The sequence below is a fragment of the Globicephala melas genome, chromosome 19 (genome assembly GCF_963455315.2).
Source record: "Globicephala melas chromosome 19, mGloMel1.2, whole genome shotgun sequence".
NCBI lineage: Eukaryota > Metazoa > Chordata > Mammalia > Artiodactyla > Delphinidae > Globicephala > Globicephala melas.
The window spans coordinates 15,368,067-15,388,273 of record NC_083332.1 but is presented as its reverse complement, the minus strand read 5'-3'; the positions used below and the strand labels follow the sequence as shown (position 1 = coordinate 15,388,273).

The 20,207-nt window shown below is 40.0% G+C and overlaps 2 protein-coding genes across 3 annotated transcripts in view; one reads left to right on the top strand and one right to left on the bottom strand.

Annotated features, from left to right (window-relative positions):
- The window catches only part of ZNF146 (zinc finger protein 146), a 72,804-nt gene that overhangs the window by 22,225 nt on the left and 30,372 nt on the right, over positions 1 to 20,207 (top strand). The window lies entirely within an intron of this gene.
- Positions 1 to 20,207, bottom strand: part of LOC115862605 (zinc finger protein 565) — a 32,330-nt gene that overhangs the window by 5,546 nt on the left and 6,577 nt on the right. The window contains exons 3-6 of the mRNA XM_030874653.2: positions 15,107 to 15,199; positions 7,443 to 7,516; positions 3,804 to 3,930; positions 3,051 to 3,146 (exon numbers count right to left, since the gene is read on the bottom strand). Of these exons, the coding sequence (XP_030730513.2) occupies positions 3,051 to 3,146; positions 3,804 to 3,930; positions 7,443 to 7,516; positions 15,107 to 15,199 (390 nt within the window). The remainder of the gene's footprint in view (positions 1 to 3,050; positions 3,147 to 3,803; positions 3,931 to 7,442; positions 7,517 to 15,106; positions 15,200 to 20,207) is intronic.

Here is a 20,207-nt window from a genome sequence, read left to right as displayed (position 1 = left end):
AATGTTAACTTCCTGGTTTTGATAACTGTACTATGGTTACATAAAATGTTAACATTTGGAAGCTGAGTGAAAGGTATATGGGAATTCTCTAATAATTTTGCAGATTTTCTATAAGTCTAATCTAGAATGATTTCAAAATATTTTTTTAAAAACTTTACTGAAAAGAAAAAAATTCTATTTCAGTCTTGAGGTGGGAAGAGAAACACAGGTTTAAGCACATTGCTTTCTTTTTTTTTGCGGTTCGTGGGCCTCTCACTGTTGTGGCCTCTCCCGTTGTGGAGCACAGGCTCTGGACACGCAGGCCCAGAGGCCATGGCTCACGGGCCCAGCCGCTCCGCGGCATGTGGGATCCTCCCAGACCAGGGCACGAACCCGTGTCCCTTGCATCGGCAGGCGGACTCTCAACCACTGCGCCACCAGGGAAGCCCCCTAAGCACATTTCTTAGAGTCAAGTTAAAGACTATTCTATTACAAAGCAATAGGACGTACAACTTCAAAATTGCTTAAAGGTAGAAAGGGTAATAAAATGTGAGCAAGGGCTTCCCTAGTGGCGCAGTGGTTGAGAGTCCGCCTGCCGAAGCAGGGGACACGGGTTCGTGCCCCGGTCAGGGAAGATCCCACATGCCGCGGAGCAGCTGGGCCCGTGAGCCATGGCCACTGAGCCTGCGCGTCCGGAGCCTGTGCTCTGCAACGGGAGGGGCCACAACAGTGAGAGGCCCGTGTACCGCAAAAAAAAAAAAAAAGAAAAAGAAAAAGAAAAAATGTGAGCAAAACAGGAATAGCTAGAAATAAAGAGAATGAGGAACAGAAAATATAAGATAAAATGGGAGGAGTAAGAACAGACACATGAATGATCACAATAAATGAGAACGGATTAAGTTCTATTAAAGTCAAGGACTCTCAGATTGATTAAAAAAGGAAACTCTAATTCTGATTATAATGGACACACTTAAAATGGCAATAATTTTTAAAAAAGGATAAGCAAAGATACACCATAATTTTTTTTTTTTTTTTTTTTGCGGTACGCGGGCCTCTCACCGTTGTGGCCTCTCCCGTTGCAGAGCACAGGCTCTGGAGGCGCAGGCTCAGCGGCCATGGCTCAGGAGCCCAGCCGCTCCGCGGCATGTGGGATCTTCCCGGACCAGGGTACGAACCCGCGTCCCCTGCATCGGCAGGCGGACTCTCAACCACTGCGCCACCAGGGAAGCCCCACCATAATTTTTTAAACTAACAAAAACAGGGCATTTTATACTAATATCAGAAAAAATAGAATTCAAGGTTAAATGCCACTAAGTGGCAAAATGAAGGATGGACTGTACTGATAAAAATACAATTTGCAACAAGGATCTATATTTCATCTTTATAAAAATGTAATATGTAGTAGCAAAATATATAATACAATTAAGAGCTCTCAGAATTGGACAGTGGAAGTACAGAGAAAGTTAAAAGGACATACAGACTCTAAATCACATAATCAAAAGGGTTATAGTTAGAGAGGTGAACGCCCCATCCAAAGGACACTAGTTTTAAATATATGTGGAACATTTTCCAAAATTGGAACAACTTGACTTAATGACAACATTGGAAGAGAAAAGGCAGTGGAATGAGTTCTTCTTTGGGCTGAGAGAAGATTCTTGCCAACACAGAATTCCATACTCAGTGAAAATATCCTACAAGAAAAAAGGTAGAATAAAGACATTTTCATGTGGTCAAAAGCTGACAGAATTTGTCAACAGCAGACCTACACAAAAGGAAATATTAAGGGTGTTCTTCAGATAGAGAAAAAATGATCCCAGATGAAAATAAATGACAACAATACAGAGAAGTCATGAGGTAGTAACATAACTAAGTATTCAAAGGCTCCATTTCTGTCCAGCAAGAGCCAGTTACAAATACTTACTAACATTTTTTTAGTGGTCACTATTGCCTGGCATTGTTCTGGGCATTTTCACATACTAACTCATAAAAAAGCCACACTAACTACATGAGGAAGGCACTTTTTTTTTTTTTTTTTTTTTTTTGCGGTACGCAGGTCTCTCACTGTTGTGCCCTCGCCCGTTGCAGAGCACAGGCTCCGGACGCGCAGGCTCAGTGGCCATGGCTCACGGGCCTAGCTGCTCGGTGGCATGTGGGATCCTCCCGGACCGGGGCACGAACCCGTGTCCCCTGCATCGGCAGGCGGACTCTCAACCACTGCGCCACCAGGGAAGCCCCAGGAAGGCACTATTTTTAATCCCATTTTCAGAGGAGAAAACTGAAGCACAGAGAATTTAAGTAACTTACTTAAACTCACAGATCTAGTAAGTGGCAGAGCCAGGATTTGAACTCAGAAAACCTGATTCCAGGGACTTCCCTGGTGGACCAGTGGTTAAGCATCCGCCTCCCAATGCAGGGGACGCAGGTTCAATCCCTGGTTGGGGAACTAAGATCCCACATGCTGTGTGGCAACTAAGCCCATGCACTGCAACTACTGAGCCCTCACACTCTGCAGCCCACACACCACAGCTAGGGAGAAGCCTGTGCACCATAACGGAAGATCCCACATGCGGCAACTAAGACCCGATGCAGCCAAACAAATTAAAAAAAAAAAAAAGAAAATCTGATTCCAGAGTATTCCCTCAGCCACTACACATCCTTACCTCTCAAAAGTTAAGAGAATAAATGAATTGCTGAATTAGGTGAAGTGAAAAGCTGTTTTAAGAAAATAAATACTTTTTAAGGAATGAAGACACTGCAGAAAAAAGGATCCAAACTCCAGGTAAAATAGCTGCCACCGGAAAGGGGCACATTCCTTTTTGAAATGAGAAGAAAACATAAGAGAAGAAAGAACAGAGAGGAATTAATGGGGATAAAGGCAAGGTTCCCTTGGAAGCTGATGCTGGCAAGGTCTTTGTTCTTCATGGCTTCACGTCTCAGGCTTTTATTCCTCAGTTTTTGGTGGGGCTTTGAGGGAGTTTCCTGACAATAACTCAAGTTACTGTTACGAGTTGACTCACCTGCTGGGCTATTATTCCCAGTGACCTCCCCCCATTGGATCAGCCCTCACTCACCTGGGCACCATGGTCCTGTCATATCATTTACAACCATCCAGGGTTCTTTCCCTTGCTCCAGTAAGGAGATGACATCGGGCTTAGAAAGGGAAAGTCCTGTTTATAGGAAAAGAAATGGGGCATGATCGTGCTGTTTCCAAATTCAAACCCAGTCTCTTGGTTGCTAAGGAAGAGAGGCAATTACATAAGGGAAGGTGTGAAGGTTGTCCAAAGGATGGGAAGGTGGAGGTGCCAATGGCACTACCCATTTCCACTTCAACAAAGCACAGAACAATTCCCTTGAAGACAGAGAACAGAAACTTAGCCAGAAACTTGTAAGTCTTCCCAGAAATTCACCATGAAGAAACCAGAAATTTTATTCTCCATTTGCCCTCTCCCTCTCCCCAATCCATTCCTCGCTACTCTTGGCCCTGCTATGTGCCTAGCTGTGCCCCAGACAGCTTACCTGTAAGGACTGTATTACCCTGGTCCTATCATATCTCATTGGGTTTGGTAGATGGAAAGCATCAGTGGACTGGAAGACAGTTCAGGATATTTCTTATCCCTCTCGCTCCCTCCTTTGACCCAGGAGTTCTGGAGGTAGCTACAGTGGCTACCAGCTGGCCCTTCTCCATGGCTCTAGCTCTCACTATCTTCCGGTGGCAGTGTTTCCTCTCTTTACCCCCTCCAGCCGAAGGTGGTAACAGCCTCCCACTGTTGTAGTCCCTGGGAGCCTTGTTTCCTGGCTGGTCCTGTATTATACAATGTCCTTACCTAGTGAGACCAAGTTACTGAAGTTCTCCAAAGTTACATCCTTGTACAAGTCCTTCTGGGCAGGTTCCAGGCACTTCCATTCTTCCTGAGAGAACTCTATGGCCACATCCCTAAATGTCACCAATCCCTGAAACAATAAACCCATGCACTACTAGTAAATGAAATGACTTTTAGTTTTTAAATTGATTACAAAAATTTTCAAAATACACAGAAGTACAGAGAATAGTATAATGAGCCCCCATGAATCCATCACTCTGCTTCGGTAACTTAACAAGACCTTGCAAATCTTGTTTTAGGTCTTCCTTTCCATTTTTTACCCCTGGTATATTTTGAGGCAAATCCCACATACCAAACATTATAGTATTTCACCCACAAATACTTTAGTATCTAACAGAGTAGGCTTTTTAAAAAAGGCATAATAACCAGAATATCACTATCACACTTAATAAAATTAACAATAATTTCCTAATAACCAGATCAAGTTTCAGATTGCCCCAATTTTCTCAAAAGTGATTTTTGACAGTAGGTTTGTTCAAATCAGGATTCAAACAAAATCCACCCCTTGCAATTAGTTTATAGATTTCCTAAAGTCTCTCAAATCTCTTATAGCACCCACAGACCCTTTAAAAATTTTTATTGCTGTTTATTCATTAAACAAACATTTGAATCAGTAGCATTTCCCATATTCTGGATTTGGCTGATCATATCTTCATGGTATAGTTTAACATATTTCTCTACTTCCATATTTTTTAGGGGACATAAATATGTCAGAGGTCGTACTGTGTACTTCCTATAGCATCCCCTTAGGAAGCACATAATGACTGGTTGTCTCATTTTTAGTGAGGTTGAAATTCATGCAGCTGGGGGAAACCCCAGGAGAAAAATTAAAGTGTGCCGAATTTGAGAATACTCCTAGCTGCAAAACCTCTCTGAAGAAAGGCATCTTCTACCAGCTCCCTAAGGACTACCACATATTAAATTAAACCAGCCAAGATAATTTCATGGGAAAAGATTAGTCTTTTTAACAAATAGTGCTGGAATAAGTAGATATCCATATGCAAAGAATGAAGTTGGACCCCACATCACACTATATATAAAAATTAACTCAAAATAATTGTAGATCTAAATGTAAAAGCTAAAACCATAAAACTCTTAGAAGAAAACATAGGAGTATATCTTCACAGCCTTGGTCAGGCAGGGGTTTCTTAGATATGGCACCAGACACAAAAAAGAAACAAAAAGAACAAGAAGATAAAATAAACTTCATCAAAATTTAAAGCTTTTGTTCTGCAAATAATTTCATCAAGAAAGTGAAATTCCAACCCACAAAACTGGGAGAAAATATGTGCAAATTGTTTATCTGATAAGGGACTTGAATCCAGAATATATAAAAACTCTCACAACTCAGTAATAAAAGACAACCTAATTATGAACCAGCCAAAGAATTTGAAGAGATTTCTCCAAAGAAAATATACAAATGGCCAATAAGCACATGAAAAGATGTTCAACATCACTAATCATTAGGGAAATGCAAATCAAAACCACAATAAGATGCCATTTCACATCCACTGGGGTGGCTATTATGAAAACAAAACAAAACAAAACAAAAAACAAAACTCCCAAAAAACACATATTGGTGAAGATGTGGAGAAACTGGAACTCTCTTACGTTGCTGGTAGGAATGTAAAGTGGGGTAGCCACTTTGGAAAACAGTTTTGACAGTTCCTCAAAATGTTAAACACAGGGTTAACATGTTACCCAGAAATTCCACTCCTAAGTATACAGAAATGAAAACATATGTCTACCTAAAAACATTGGTATATACCAATGCTTATAGCAGCATTATTCATGATAGCCAAAAAGTAGAAGCAACTCAAATGTCCAGACTGATGAATTGCTGAACCAAATGTGGTCTATACATATCCATGGAATATAGTTTGGTATAAAAATGAACAAAATACTGATACATGCTACATCACGGAAGCTTGAAAACATTATGTTAAGTGAAAAAAGTCACACACAAAAGATCAAATATTCAATGATTCCATTTATATTAAAAGTCCAGAAAAGGCAATTCCATGGAGACAAAGTAAATTAATGGTTGCCAGGGGATGAGGAGGGGAATTTGGGAGTGACGGCTAATGCAAACAGGATTTTTTTTGGCAGTGATGTAAATGTTTTAAAATGGTTTGTGCTTATGGTTGCACAGCTCTACAAATATACTAGAAAAGCACTGAACTATATACTTACATGGGTGTATTTCATTGTATGTGAATTATACATATGTACAATAAATAAATAAACAAATAAAGCTGTTAACGTTATTGAAGACTTTCATTAATGCTGGTTAAATCTATCAATATATACCACATTAGAAATTAAAAGAGATAAATTTAAAAAATTATTAATTTATTCAAATAATAATAAACCTGTTAAATAACACACATTTTATGAAAAATAACTTTGTCAAAATAAAATAAGTTTAGTAGCACTGTTTTACATTTTTGCAAATCTCTTTAATGACTGGCTGAATGAAAGAGTTAGATTTTCACATCTTCTGTATTCAATCTGTTGGCCAACTTAATTTAATTTAATTTAATTTAATTTTACTTTTTGGCTGCACCACGCGGCTTGCGGAATCTCAGTTCTCCACCCAGGGACGGAACCCAGGCCACAGCAGGGAAAGCCAGGAATCCTAACCACTAGGTCACCAGGGAACTTCCCAATCTGTTGGGATAACACATTTCATATAGCTTCTGGGAAACTCCACTGTACACTCATTAGAGTTGTGAGTGAAAAAGGCAAATAATGCGTTAGTATTATTATTATAAAAGTAATTTTGACCCCTAGACCTCCTGAAAGGGTCTCAAAGTCTTCCTGGACCACACTTTAAGAACTGCTGACCTAGTGCTACACAATTTAACGTGAATAACTTGAAATCACATTGTGTTGAGTGAAAAAATATGGTAAAAAATATAGAGAATATGACAACTGTACATCAAATTTAAAAATGAAAAACTCAACAGTATACTGTTCAGCAGGCATTCATATATGGTAAATTATAAGAATCAAAGTGCTAACGAACGCAAAATTAAAAGTAGTCATTAACATTGGTGAGGTGGTAATACGATATGTGAAGGGATGTGGGAAGGGATAAGGGTTGCTTAGATGGTACATTAAACAAATATATCAACTCATTTTATTATTCTTTATACCATATATATGTTATAGACACGTTTTTGTATGTATTTTTCAATACTGTGAAATGTTTTATGATTTTTAAAGGGGGGTGATATTTTAAAATAGAAGGAAAAAAGGAAACTACTTGGGTTAATGGAAAAAATCAAAGTTATCTTATCTTTGGCTCTATTCAACCATGGTTCTGATAAGGACGGCTCTCAAATTTCTCTCAGGAGAATATATTTCTGCTCCATTGGTGCTCTGGTAAGAACATTGTGCACGTATGTGAACACTTGGAGAAGAGAGGGCCACAAAGGGAGGTGAGGCATCATTGCCCATTCTCTGCAATGAAGGAACTGGGAGCAGGTTACTGAATGGGGCTCAGCCAGACAGGGAAGTCTCAGGATAAAGAACACAAATGTTGATATTATTTCAAGGATAGAGGAAACTTCAACTTACCTGGGTCATGGCTTTTAGAACTACCTGTCCTGCTTGGATTTCTTTAGATTCTTCTCTTGAACAAGTGCAGAGTCCTGGAAAAAAAAAAAAACAGAGTAGGGGGAGAAGGGGCAAATCTCATAAACCGAGCTTGCCTCAGCACGCCTAAATAGATGAGCTTAAAACAACTGTACTTCCAGGGTCCCTGCTCTGCTTCCTTTGCTCTACCCTTGTCCCACCACACAACACTAATGCCAAGAACTATTGAGTTAACAAAACCCAGCCCCTTCCTAAACCATAAGGAAACTGAAAGATGGATTCAAGGCAGATGTGCTTCGGCACTGACATAGAATCCAAGCACGTTAGCAGGAGGGATTCTGGCCTAGACAGCTCCCAGCTAGCTGTACCAAGCAGACCTTCCTTTGCAGCTGCAGCAAGGAGGATCACAACTCAGACTCACTCAGACTTTACCCCTTAAAGATGAGGACGGTACCTACAGGCTAGGAGCAGAGCATACCTGTGTAGGCCAAACCTTGTAAAAAAGACAACCCTTAAACAAAGTTTTCCAGCTTCTCTGGGTTCAACAGGCAAAACCGCTTGGGTACCTCCCCGGCTCTACATTCGCCTTCTAAGTTCAAAAAGGGCCACGCCATCCATATGAGAGGTTTCGTCAAAGCCTCCAGCCCCAGCTAGACTTATCAGACAGGAGCAAAAAAACCACAGTAATACAGGCATCTTACAAGCATACCTACACATCCAGAGTATTTACCTGAGTGGGAACTCAATTTCTAGAAGCTTCTTGGCCCAGCAATCCTTATTTTCCACATAAGCCCTCTCTACTGCTTTCCTGAAGAACATCACTTCCTCTCTGGCTGACAAATGCTGAGGCTGGTGGAGAACGGCCTACTTTAAGATAATGAGAACTCAGGGGTTTTTTAAGGAAGGTAGTAAGGTTGGTTCTAATTACAGGTGCAAGGAGCACCCATGCTTTTTTTTTTTTTTTAATACTGTGATTTATCATCAGGTACTTTATTCTCTTGGCCACTTTGCAGTCATGCTAGAAGTTTCCAGAATCCTTAGTGCATATGGTGTGCAAGAGAGTCAAAAAGTAAGAAAAGAAAACTCCTCGCTGGAGAGTGAAGTCTAGAGAAATGCAGGCCAGAAAGGTGTAAGGAGTTATTTCAGAGGCTGCCGCCGCTAAGGCCATTGGTATCAACTGGATAGATCTCAGTAGTACTAAGAAGAACCAAAACTGATCAACAGATACGTGAGGAAGTCAGACGCATGGAATAGTGGGACATTTCACACACAAAGGACAAATAAACCAAGAGTTAATTTTGGCTACCAAACTGCAATTTGGTTTTCTAGGTCATTTTCCCCCAACTATTTAAAAAGAAACACTAGTGCTACACATATGCAACTTTAAGATGTTGTATTCTCCTACCAAGTTGCACTGAGAAGCAAGTTAAATAAGCCCCTCTTACTGCCGTCCACCTGCAGAGACGTCACATCCATTTTCTTTGATTTCCATTGGCAACAGCGGGAAATAATTCCAATAGTGAAGTAAGCAGCCAGACTGCCTTGCTGAGTTCCCATGGTGGGAAGGGGTGCCGTCAGAAGGAAGACTAGTTAAATCATTGGGGGCTGGTGTCAAGGAAAATTTCCTGTAAGTTACAGAATATGATTTGGGGCCTAAAATCAGAGGATATTAATAGGCAGAAAAGGGACAGAAGAGCATTCTGAGCAAAGTGAAGAGCAGTGGCAAAAACAGTGGACCAAAAGTAGACGGTGTGTTTGGATTGCAGAGAATAACTGGGAAAGACTTGTACCGTTTGGGGCAAGGATTAGACCAGTGCTGTCTTATAGAACCTTTGTGATGATGGAAATCGTCACATCTTGTACTGTCAATAATGTAGCCATTAGCCACATGTGGCTACTAAGCATTTGAAATGTGGCTAGTATGACCGAGGAACTGAATTTTTAATTTAATTTTAGTTAATCTGAATTTAAATCTAATTAATTCTAGAATCTAGAGGTAGATAATGCTTATAACATTAACTATGAGGACCAGGTCTCATCATCACTGTAAATGGTATGGGCCACAGTGACTGAAGTATAAAGGTGACCAATGAATACTGACTGAATATATACAAGTTTGGTTTTCACCCATTAATGAATGGAAGGCTACTGAAGAATTTAAAAAAGGAAGTGAAAGGGCCAATATAGCCAGATTATTTTAGTGGAGAGGAGTACAATTGGAGTCAGGGAGATCAGCTGAAACGTGCCTGTACTTTCCCAAGCAAACAAAGGGCCTGACCCAAGATAGTGATAGTAGAAATGAGGATGAAGGGGATGAATTCAAGGTGTCAGAGAAGTAAAATCAACTGGTTCTGGCATCTGATTGGATATGGATGCAGAGAGAAAAAGGAGTCAGGAATTCTTTCGTATTTACTGAGTTCCCAACTCAGTTGGCATGGTTCTATGTGTGAGGAAGATAGCAAATCCAGTCTGTCCCAGCGGATCTCACATTCTAATGGAAGGAGACAATAACAAATATTGATATACTGACATTGATATTCCTATTTATATGTAAAGGAGTCAAAGTTCTATAGAGGAAAATAAAAAGATTAAGGAGATGGGGAAATGAAGGGTGGTCTAAGAAGGCTTTTCATCGACACAGAAATCTAGGGGAAGCACAGTCCTAGCAGAGGGACCAACAAATGCAAAGGCCTCTAGGCAAGAGCAGGCTTTAACAACAAAGAGGAAGGAGACTAGAGTGGCTGGAATGGGGTGAGTGAGAAAATGAGGGCCAGAGAGGTAGATGGAAGCTGGATCACACAGGGCTTGTGGGCCTTGTGTAAGAACATTGGTTTTTACTCTTGAGTAAGACAGGAAGCCAATGAAACACTTCAAACCAAGGAATGGCATAATCTGATTTACATTTAAAAGGATCACTCATGGAAAATGGACTAAGAGGACAAGGGGGGGAAGCAGGGAAGTGGGGGGAACTGAGAAGGTTACTGCAGTAACCCTGGCAAGGGGTTGAGGGGCTTGCCTTAGGGTGGTATGGTCATGGGGGAGGTGACAAGAACTGATCAGATTCTAGATATTCTCTGTAGGAAGAGCTGACAGGATTTACTGATTTTAGGTATAAAAGAAAAAAAAAAGAGGCCAAGATGATGCTAGGGTTTTTGGCTTGAGCAACTAGAGGTATGAAGTTGCCATTTTTTAACACAATGGACTATGAGAGGAGCGGGTTTGGATGGACCAATTATGAATTCTGTTTTACCTTAATACTTGAGCTGATTATTATATGTCTAAGTGGAAATGCCAGATGTCCATTAGACATTAGATCTGGGAGTTCAGAGGAAGTCCAAATGTAGGAATATAAAACTGGAAGTTACTGATGTTCAGTTGATATTTGAAGCTCTGATACTAGGTAAGATTGCCTACAGAGTGATTAAAGGTAAGGAAGAAAAACGGTCCAAAGCCTGAGCCTGAGGGGCTCCAACGGTTAGAGAACAGGGAGATGAAAAGGAAAAAAGAAAGAAAGGAGTCTGAAAAGGAAACATCAGTGGAATAGAAGGAAAAAAAGAGAATTGGGGCTTCACTGAAAGCCCAGTGAAGAAAGTATACCAAGAAGGAAGGTGAGAACAACTGTCAAATGCTACCAATAGGTCAAGTGGTATGAGGAACGAGAACTGTCCATTGGATCTGGCATTAGAGAGATCATTAGAAGTCTCAACAAAAGTGGATTCTCTAGAGTGGAGGACACAAAACCTTGGCTGGAGTGAGTTCAAGAGAAAATGGAAGGTGGGACTTCCCTGGTGGTGTAGTGGTTAAGAATCCACCTGCCAATGCAGAGGACATGGGTTTGGAGCCCTGGTCTGGGAAGATCCCACATGGCGCGGAGCAACTAAGCCTGTGTGCCACAACTACTGAGCCTACACTCTAGAGCCGGTGAGCCACAACTACTGAGCCAGCGTACCACAACTACTGAAGCCCGCCCGCCTAGAGCCTGTGCCCCGCAACAAAGAGAAGCCACCGCAGTGAGAAGCCCGAGCACTGCAACAAAGAGTAGCCCCCACTTGCTGCAACGAGGGAAAGCCTGCACGCAGCAACGAAGACCCAGCACAGCCAAAAATAAATAAATAAATACATTTATAAGAGAAAATGGAAGGAAAGGAAGTGGAGACAGAAGAGCCATCCCTTTCAAGGAGTTCTGTTGAAAAGAGTAGAGAAATAGAGCTAGAAATGGATATGGAATCCAGGAATGGTTGTTTGTTTTGAATGTGGAAGAGATTACAGCATGGTTTATAGTGATGGGAATAACCCAGTAGAGAAAAACGAATAATGCAGGGGCATAGGAGACAACTGCACAGGAGCAATGACCTTGAGCAGGAGAGAGGGGATAGGAACCAGCACCCAAGTATTGGGGGCTGAATTACAGAAGATCACAGGTAGTTCGTTCATAACTAGGGAAGGTAGAGTACATAAGTACAGGAATGATCCCCAGGATTCTAGGGTGAGGTGATGCAGTGCCATTCATATACACTTTCATTTAGTTTTAATTTTATAACTACGCTGTTAGTTAAATAAAGTTGATTTTATTTCTCACATTATACATAAGAGAAGCTAGAAGGCCTGAGAGGTTATGATATTGACCCAAGGCCACACTGAGTGGGATATGAACCCAAGTGTTGTATTTTATTGCCCATGAAAGTTTCCATCAGCATAAACTGTCTCCCTGTGGTTATTGCCATTAATGAGGGGAATGAACAATAAATTCCCCAATTAAGAGAGTTAGAAAAGGCCCAATTAAGAGAGTTAGGGGTTAATGGGAGAAGGAAACTGAAATCTTTTATAAGGGCTTTGTCACAGGAGACAATTCTGACAAGTAATAGTTTCTTTTGAGAATTATTAGACAAGAAGGCACCAGATACATTAGAAATCAGGAGGGAAAAGCCTAGAACATCTCAGAATTCAGAGGAGAAAAAGACACAGAAGAAATGAATTCTGAAAACAAAGGTCAGAGATATGGAAGAGAGATCCAGAAGACCTAAAATATACGTAAAAGTGGAGAATAAAACAGAACAGCGGGAGGAAAAGTGAATAAAAGTTAATAATAAGCGTGTTTTCTGGAGGAAATAAAATACTTGAATCTTTATATTAGAAAGAATCCCTGAGAGCTTATAAAAATTCACAAAGGGCCATGTGGATGCATCCTGGTAACAATCCTAAAATTTTCACTTACCAATAAGATATTATTCTTAAATGTCCATGGACTATTTAGAATGCACCACATAATACCAGCCATGTTCCCTTTGGAGGCTTTGTATATTCCTTCCGGAATGCTCCTCCTCAAGATAGTCATAGAGCTCACTTGCTCCCTCCACGAAGGTTTCTGCTTAAACTTCACCTCTATGACCAAACTATTAAAATATTACCCTTTGTCATTCACTTTAGCCTTCCCTGCTTTATTTTTCCTTCTAGCTCTCAGTGCTACTATACATTACATTATATATTTGCTTGTCAATTATTTGACTCTTCCCACTAAACTTAAAAGCAGGGATCTTGTTGGTTTTGTTCATTATTAATTCCTCAGGACATAAAATACTACATGGGAGGCACTCAAACTCTCCAATGAATGTACAAGATCACAATGGAAACCTTAAGAGTTTATCAAAGTAGCAATTTCTCAGCCTATTTTTTGTGGTTGTACCATAAGCCAAAAAGAAGTTCTAACTTGATAAAATATTTAATATAAAAATAAAATATCTGTAAATGTACTTCAGACAAATATAATGTATTTATATTTTGTGAACACATAACATACAAGGCAGAAAAATACAAAGAAAAAACTTATATTTGAGATTTTAAAAACTCTAGCCCAAAATACTAAAATCAAAATGAAAAGGCAAATGATAAAATGAAAAAAAAAAAACTTTAACTCACAAGTCAGATAAACAACAAAAATTCTTATTGGATAGTGCTTTTAAAATTAAATTTTCAGGGCTTCCCTGGTGGCACAGTGGTTAAGAATCTGCCTGCCAATGCTGGAGACATGGGTTTGAGCGCTGGGCCGGGAAGATCCCACATGCCGCAGAGCAACTAAGCCCGTGCACCACAACTACTTAGCCTGCGCTCTAGAGCCTGCGAGCCACAACTACTGAAGCCCGTGTGCCTAGAGCCTGTGTTCCGCAACAAGAGAAGCCACTGCAATGAGAAGCCCGTGCACTGCAACGAAGAGTAGCCCCTGCTCACTGCAACTAGAGAAAGCCCGCACGCAGCAACAAGGACCCAACGCAGCCAAAAATAAATAAATAAATAAATTTTTAAAAATTTAAATTAAATTTTCAGAAAAAAGCAATAATTTTAGATAAATGAGCAAAGGATATGCATGGGCAACTCACTAGATAATAAAGTGGCTCCTCAACCTATCAAGAGTTTTAAAACTTCACTAGTAATGAAGAGAGTGTACGTTAAAGCAATAAGGAAATAACATTTTACAGTTATCAATTTGGCAGATTTTTAAAAGACTGATGACACGTCACAAGAGCATGATGTGAGGAAATGGACACACACAGTAGATTATAGCTGGTATAAACTTGCAACAAGGCAATGTTAGCAGAAATTAAACCATGTATATCCTCTGATGAAGTACTTCTATATCTGAGACTCTATCCAAAAGATGAATGTGGGGTGTATGATGGAGACACTGCTGACGATGGAAACAACTTGGAGAGAATTTAAATATCCTACAAAATATAGTGTATCCATGAAATGGAAACATTGTTGCCATAAAAACATATCTTTGCTGATGTTAAGATGTTAAACAACTTTGGGTGAATAAGGTAGATAATAAAACAGTATATGTAATCTTATTTTTATAGGAAAAATATATACATGCATATATACATGCATATGTGTATGCATAGAAAATGGATTGAAAGGATTTTCAATTAAATTTTTACATTTGTCTCTAGGTGTATAATTATGGGGGAATCTGTTTTTCTGTATATATATATATATATATATATTTTTTTTTTTTTTTTTCGGTACTTGGGCCTCTCACTGTTGTGGCCTCTCCTGTTGCAGAGCACAGGCTCCGGACGCGCAGGCTCAGCGGCCATGGCTCACGGGCCCAGCCGCTCCGCGGCATGTGGGATCTTCCCGGACCAGGGCACGAACCCGTGTCCCCTGCATCGGCAGGCGGACTCTCAACCACTGCGCCACCAGGGAAGCCCATTCTGTATTTTTTTTTCTTTTCTTTTCTTTTTTTTTTTTTGGCCATACCACGCTGCATGTAGGATCTTAGTTCCCGGACCAGGGATGGAACCTGCGCCCCCTGCATTGGAAGCATGGGGTCTCAACCACTGAACCGTCAGGGAAGTCCCTGTTTTCCTGTGTTTTCAAGTTTTCCCTTAAGCATATGTTTTATCATCATAAATAACACAATTAATTCCTTCCTCCTCATGGGGCAGGATAGATTATAAAAGAAAATACGAATGGAGTGATACGAGTGACAGTAAAGTGCCTCTGGGAACTTGTATGCTGAAGGAGCTTAATCTTCTCCATAGTTCTAGAGCCTTTGAGGGGTGTGTTCTCAAACAGTAACTGACTTCCCACAGAGGAGGTGAGCTTTCATATAAAAGGCTTTCTGTTTCCTTAGTCTCCTCACTCACCTGTGCACAGGCCTCTTGTTAACCTCTTTCCACAGTCCAGGATGTCTTCCTTGCTCCAAAAAGAATTCACACCTAATTTACAGAAGCAACTTCCTATACACAGAAAAAGAAATGGGTCTTAGCCAGTGTGGTAGACATTACTAATTTAATTACTAATGTCTCACCATTATCCAGTTTTTCAAGTATCCAGTCTTCCACATAATCCAGACCACATAATTCTCTAATCTTTCTATTGCTGATGTGGTGGCCAAGGAGGCTGTGTGTTTCAGATGGTACAGCTACAGGATGGTGGAGTCTCCTTTAGTCTGGGACCCTGCCTATGCTGATGCATAATGAGCAAAAATTAAAAAGTTATTTTGTAAACCACTGAGATTTGGGGGTTGTTTGCTACCACAGCATAACAACCTGTCCTAACTAATATGCTAATTCAGCTATACTCTGACTAAATAAAAATTCAGACTTGCGGCCTTGGTCAATACAAGACAGAATAATTTTTAAAAAGTCAGAGGAAACTTCAGAAGTAACAGAGCAGAGCTGTGCATTTCCAACTCTATACATCTCAAAGGGATTTTTCACAAACCCACAATGTGAAACAAAAGGCCCTAAAAAGGCAGATGATGAGTTAGGGGACAAGTTGTTCTTGATCCAGCAAAATCATGCTCCTTTAGATCTCTATCATCAAATCTTTGTACAAATCCTTCTAAGCGAAGTTCAGCCATCTACACACCACCCAGTGAAGCTTGCAGTTACGTCCCTGGATTTTCCCTGTCCCTAAATTGACAGACATTCTTATTCTTCAGAGGGCATGGATCCCACATCACACAAGGCTTGGGCCGGGGGAGTGCGAGAACTTGACAGCTCATGAGAAGTAGATATATATAGATATCTTCACCTTAACATTAGCAATCTGTTCCTGAAAAAGCAATCATTCTGAGTAAAAACTCTAACCAGGAGCCTCTCTCCCAATATTTTAAATGTGAAAAATATAATGAGTCACATTTTAACACAAAGCCCCCAAATAATTTCCTAAACATAATTAAACACAAGAAACACCTACATATAAATAATAAACTATTGTATTAAGATGAAAATTTCTGGGACTTCCCTGGTTGTGCAGTGGTTAAGAATCTGCCTGCCAATGCAGGGGACACGGGTATGAACCCGGGTCTGGGAAGATCCCACATGCCACGGAGCAACTAAGCCTGTGCACCACAACTAATGAGCCTGCGCTCTAGAGCCCATGAGCCAAAACTGCTGAGCCTGCGCGCCACAACTACTGAAGCCCGTGAGGCTAGAGCCCGTGCTTCACAACAGGAGAAGCCACTGCAATGAGAGGCCTACACGCCGCAACGAAGAGTAGCCCCCGCTTGCCCCTACTACAGAAGGCCCGCACACAGCAATGGAGACCCAACGCAGACAAAAAGAAAAAAAAAGATGAAAATTTCTTAAAACATCACTTCCTGATCACCAGTTATTATAGATATTAATAATTAGTTGCTTTGTGTGCAGTAACATGGCCTCCTTTAGCACCATGAACATCTGCACATCCCTTTTGTTGACAAGCCAATCTATACGTTTGTCAAAATATTAACATGACTCTGATATTTAACTAAGTGAATTTCTGATGTAACTTGAAACTTTTCCTATATGTCATATTTTTAAATGTTGTATTGAGCTTTATGGATGTAAACATCCAGTCTAAACATCAACCCAAAATCAATACACTGAGAGGTATGCACATTCTCAGGCAATGTTCAAGATTCTGAGTCAGACAACAGCATATTAAATAAATTAAAGATTTCTATAAAACAGCAATTCTCAGTACTCACAAATTTAGTAGTAATTAAGTAGTTAATAACATAGAAAATGTTCAAGATATGGTTAGATTACAAAACAACTGGGCATCATATGGTCTTATTTGTAAAATACATGTATATATTAACATAGACGATATAGACAGACAAATCAGACTGAACGTATCTGGGAAGTTTTATCCTTAAAGATTACTTTGGTTATTTCTGGGTTGTGATCTTCAATTTTCTTAGTTTTGCTTAAGTGTAGTTTTTCAATAACCACGCATTAATTTTTAAATGCATATTTTAAAGTTCTGTTAAGTATAAGCTACTCCCAAACGGCAGATGAAAAAGGAAATACTTTATTTTAAACAATCTTCCTTTGAACATGAAATAATAGCTCAGGATATTCTAAAAACAGTTCTTTTTCACAGAATGGCTTTTGTTGTTTTTGCTTGTCAGCTCCCAATTGTTGCAAACTTCTTGATTTGGTAACTACATTTATGTGTGCTGGAGACCTGCCTGGAAGAGAACTAAAAGTCATTCAGGCCAAGTCCTGTGTATAAGTGATGCTTCCTTTCAGCACTTCTCGCCAGATAGGTTTATTATGTTTCTGCACCTGCCCTATTTGCCTCAGTGTTCTCTGAACAGCTATAGAATCATCTTGCTCCACTGGTCATACTTTGTATTTCTTTTGAACACTTTTTTTTTTGAAGACTTTTTTGATGTGGACCATTTTTAAAGTCTTTATTGAATTTGTTACAATAGTACTTCTGTTTTATGTTTTGGCTTTTTTGGCCATGAGGCATGTGGGATCTTAGCTCCCCAACCAGGGATCGAACTTGTACCCCCTGCATTGGAAGGCGAAGTCTTAACCACTGGACTTCCAGGAAAGTCCCCATACTTTGGATTTCTGATGATTAGAATGAAAATTGCAGGAAATATAGGTGACTCAGTTCACCTCCATAGAGTTCTTATGGGATCAGTTTGACTTAGATATGACATGACATGACAATGACAGCTCTGGTCATACAAATATCTTCCTCTTATGAACTCTCATAGCATACTATCAGGGTAAACTAGTGCCCTTTTTCATCCTTTACTTTGGACATTTGTATACAAGTTTTATCTCCCCCATTACATTATTTGTAATTTAAAAACAGAGATTCTCACTTTTTAAAAGTACTTTGTCTCCCTGAGCTCTAGATTAGGATTTTGCATATTTGCAAATTCTTAATAAATGTCTAATGCCTGACCCAAAGGAATTCATTATAAAAATACATGAAGTTGTATGCACAAGAGTACTTTTGGGACAATTTCACAATTAAAATATAGAAATATAAATGCTCTTTAGTAGGCAGTAAAGGGAATAAATTAAGGTGCATCTCGATAATGAAATACTACATAGTGACTTTAAAATATAATTGTTACACAGTCAATGCATTATTAAATGAAGCAGGCAGGTTACAGAATTTATATAAGAGATACCACTCTATAAAATCCCACAGAAAGGGCTTCCCTGGTGGCGCAGTGGTTGAGAGTCCGCCTGCCAATGCAGGGAACACGGGTTCGTGCCCCGGTCTAGGAAGATCCCACATGCCGCGGAGCGGCTGGGCCCGTGAGCCATGGCCGCTGAGCCTGCGCGTCCGGAGCCGGTGCTCCACAACGGGAGAGGCCACAACAGTGAGAGGCCCGCATACCGCAAAAATAAATAAATAAATAAATAATAAATAAAAATCCCACAGAAAAATACCTGAAATATATCCATCAAATATGAAAAATATTTATCTTTAGATGAATTACATTTTAAGAAAAATTTCTAATTTTTGCATTAAGCTTATATATTTCATAATAAAAAACATAACAGTACTTTCCACTTAAACAAAAATAAATAACTAGAGTTGTAGCTGACATTTATTTTCCTGGCAGCACAAAAATTATGAGCAATCGAGCCAATGTCTACAACACAAGTAGGGACAAAAAAGGAAATTAGTCTGATTGAAACAAATTACAACTAAAAGTTCTTTAACAGTCCTTTAACATATTCTCTGGTGCACTGAAATAGCTTCATTATCAAAAACATCCTGTGAATGACCAATTTTCAAGACAGTGCAATTTCCAGTTTAAGTGAGTCAGTGAGCACAAAGCAGAATGCATGGTGTCAGATACGTAGCCAGTTTCTTCTCCATTAAATTACCCATTAAAAAATTTGGGGATGGGATCTTTGCAAAATTTGAATACTTTTTTTTTTTTTTTTGCGGTACGCGGGCCTCTCACTGCTGTGGCCTCTCCCGTTGCGGAGCACCGGCTCCGGAAGCGCAGGCTCAGCGGCCATGGCTCACGGGCCCAGCCACTCCGCGGCATGCGGGATCCTCCCGGACCGGGGCACGAACCCGTGTCCCCCGCATCGGCAGGCGGACTCTCAACCACTGCGCCACCAGGGAAGCCCTGAATACTTTTTTATTCATCATTTTCAGTGTTGTATCATTACAGTATTTTCCTTGTTCTGGTTAACTCTCTGTAAGCATATGTTTATTAGCTGAATAATATTCCATCATATGAATGTAATATGTGATAGAAACTTCCTCTTTTAACTCCCTGTTGTTGGGCACAAATTTTGCACAACATCTCAAAGGTTATTATTACCGGGCACTACTGTCTTTGATTGCAGTTCTAAATTTTTAAGGGTCATGAATCTCTTTGAAAATCTTATGAAATCATAAAACTCCTTTCAAGAAAAAAATCAAATAAATAAGTATCTGCAAGGACTTCCCTGGTGGTCCAGTGGCTGAGACTCCGTGCTCCCAATGCAGGAGGCCCGGGTTCAATCCCTGGTCTGGGATGCATGCCACAACTAAGAGTTCATATGCCACAACTAAGAGGCCCGAATGGCATAACTAAGATGCCACAACTATGAGCCTGCAAGCCGCAGTGAGGATCCCGCGTGCTGCAACTAAGACCCAGCGCAGCCAAAATAAATAAATAAATAAGTATTTAAAAAAAAAGTATCTGCAAAAGCTGCATAAAATTTCATGGCGTCTGCAGAGCCCTGAAGTCTAAGGGTGGGAGCCTGGACCTTCTTTAAAAACCCTGCTGTAACCACTTATTTACAAACACCAAGTACTACTAGCTAATATTCTTTTTTTTGTTTTTTCCATAACTTATCGAAAGAACAACATGGATTTGGCTGAAAACAAATTTAAGACCCCAAACCTAAAATGTCCCATATCAAATTAGATCTGGTTACTGAAACAAACTTTTATCCCAGATTTGTGAATCTAGACTTCTGATATAGGTCCCAATCACAT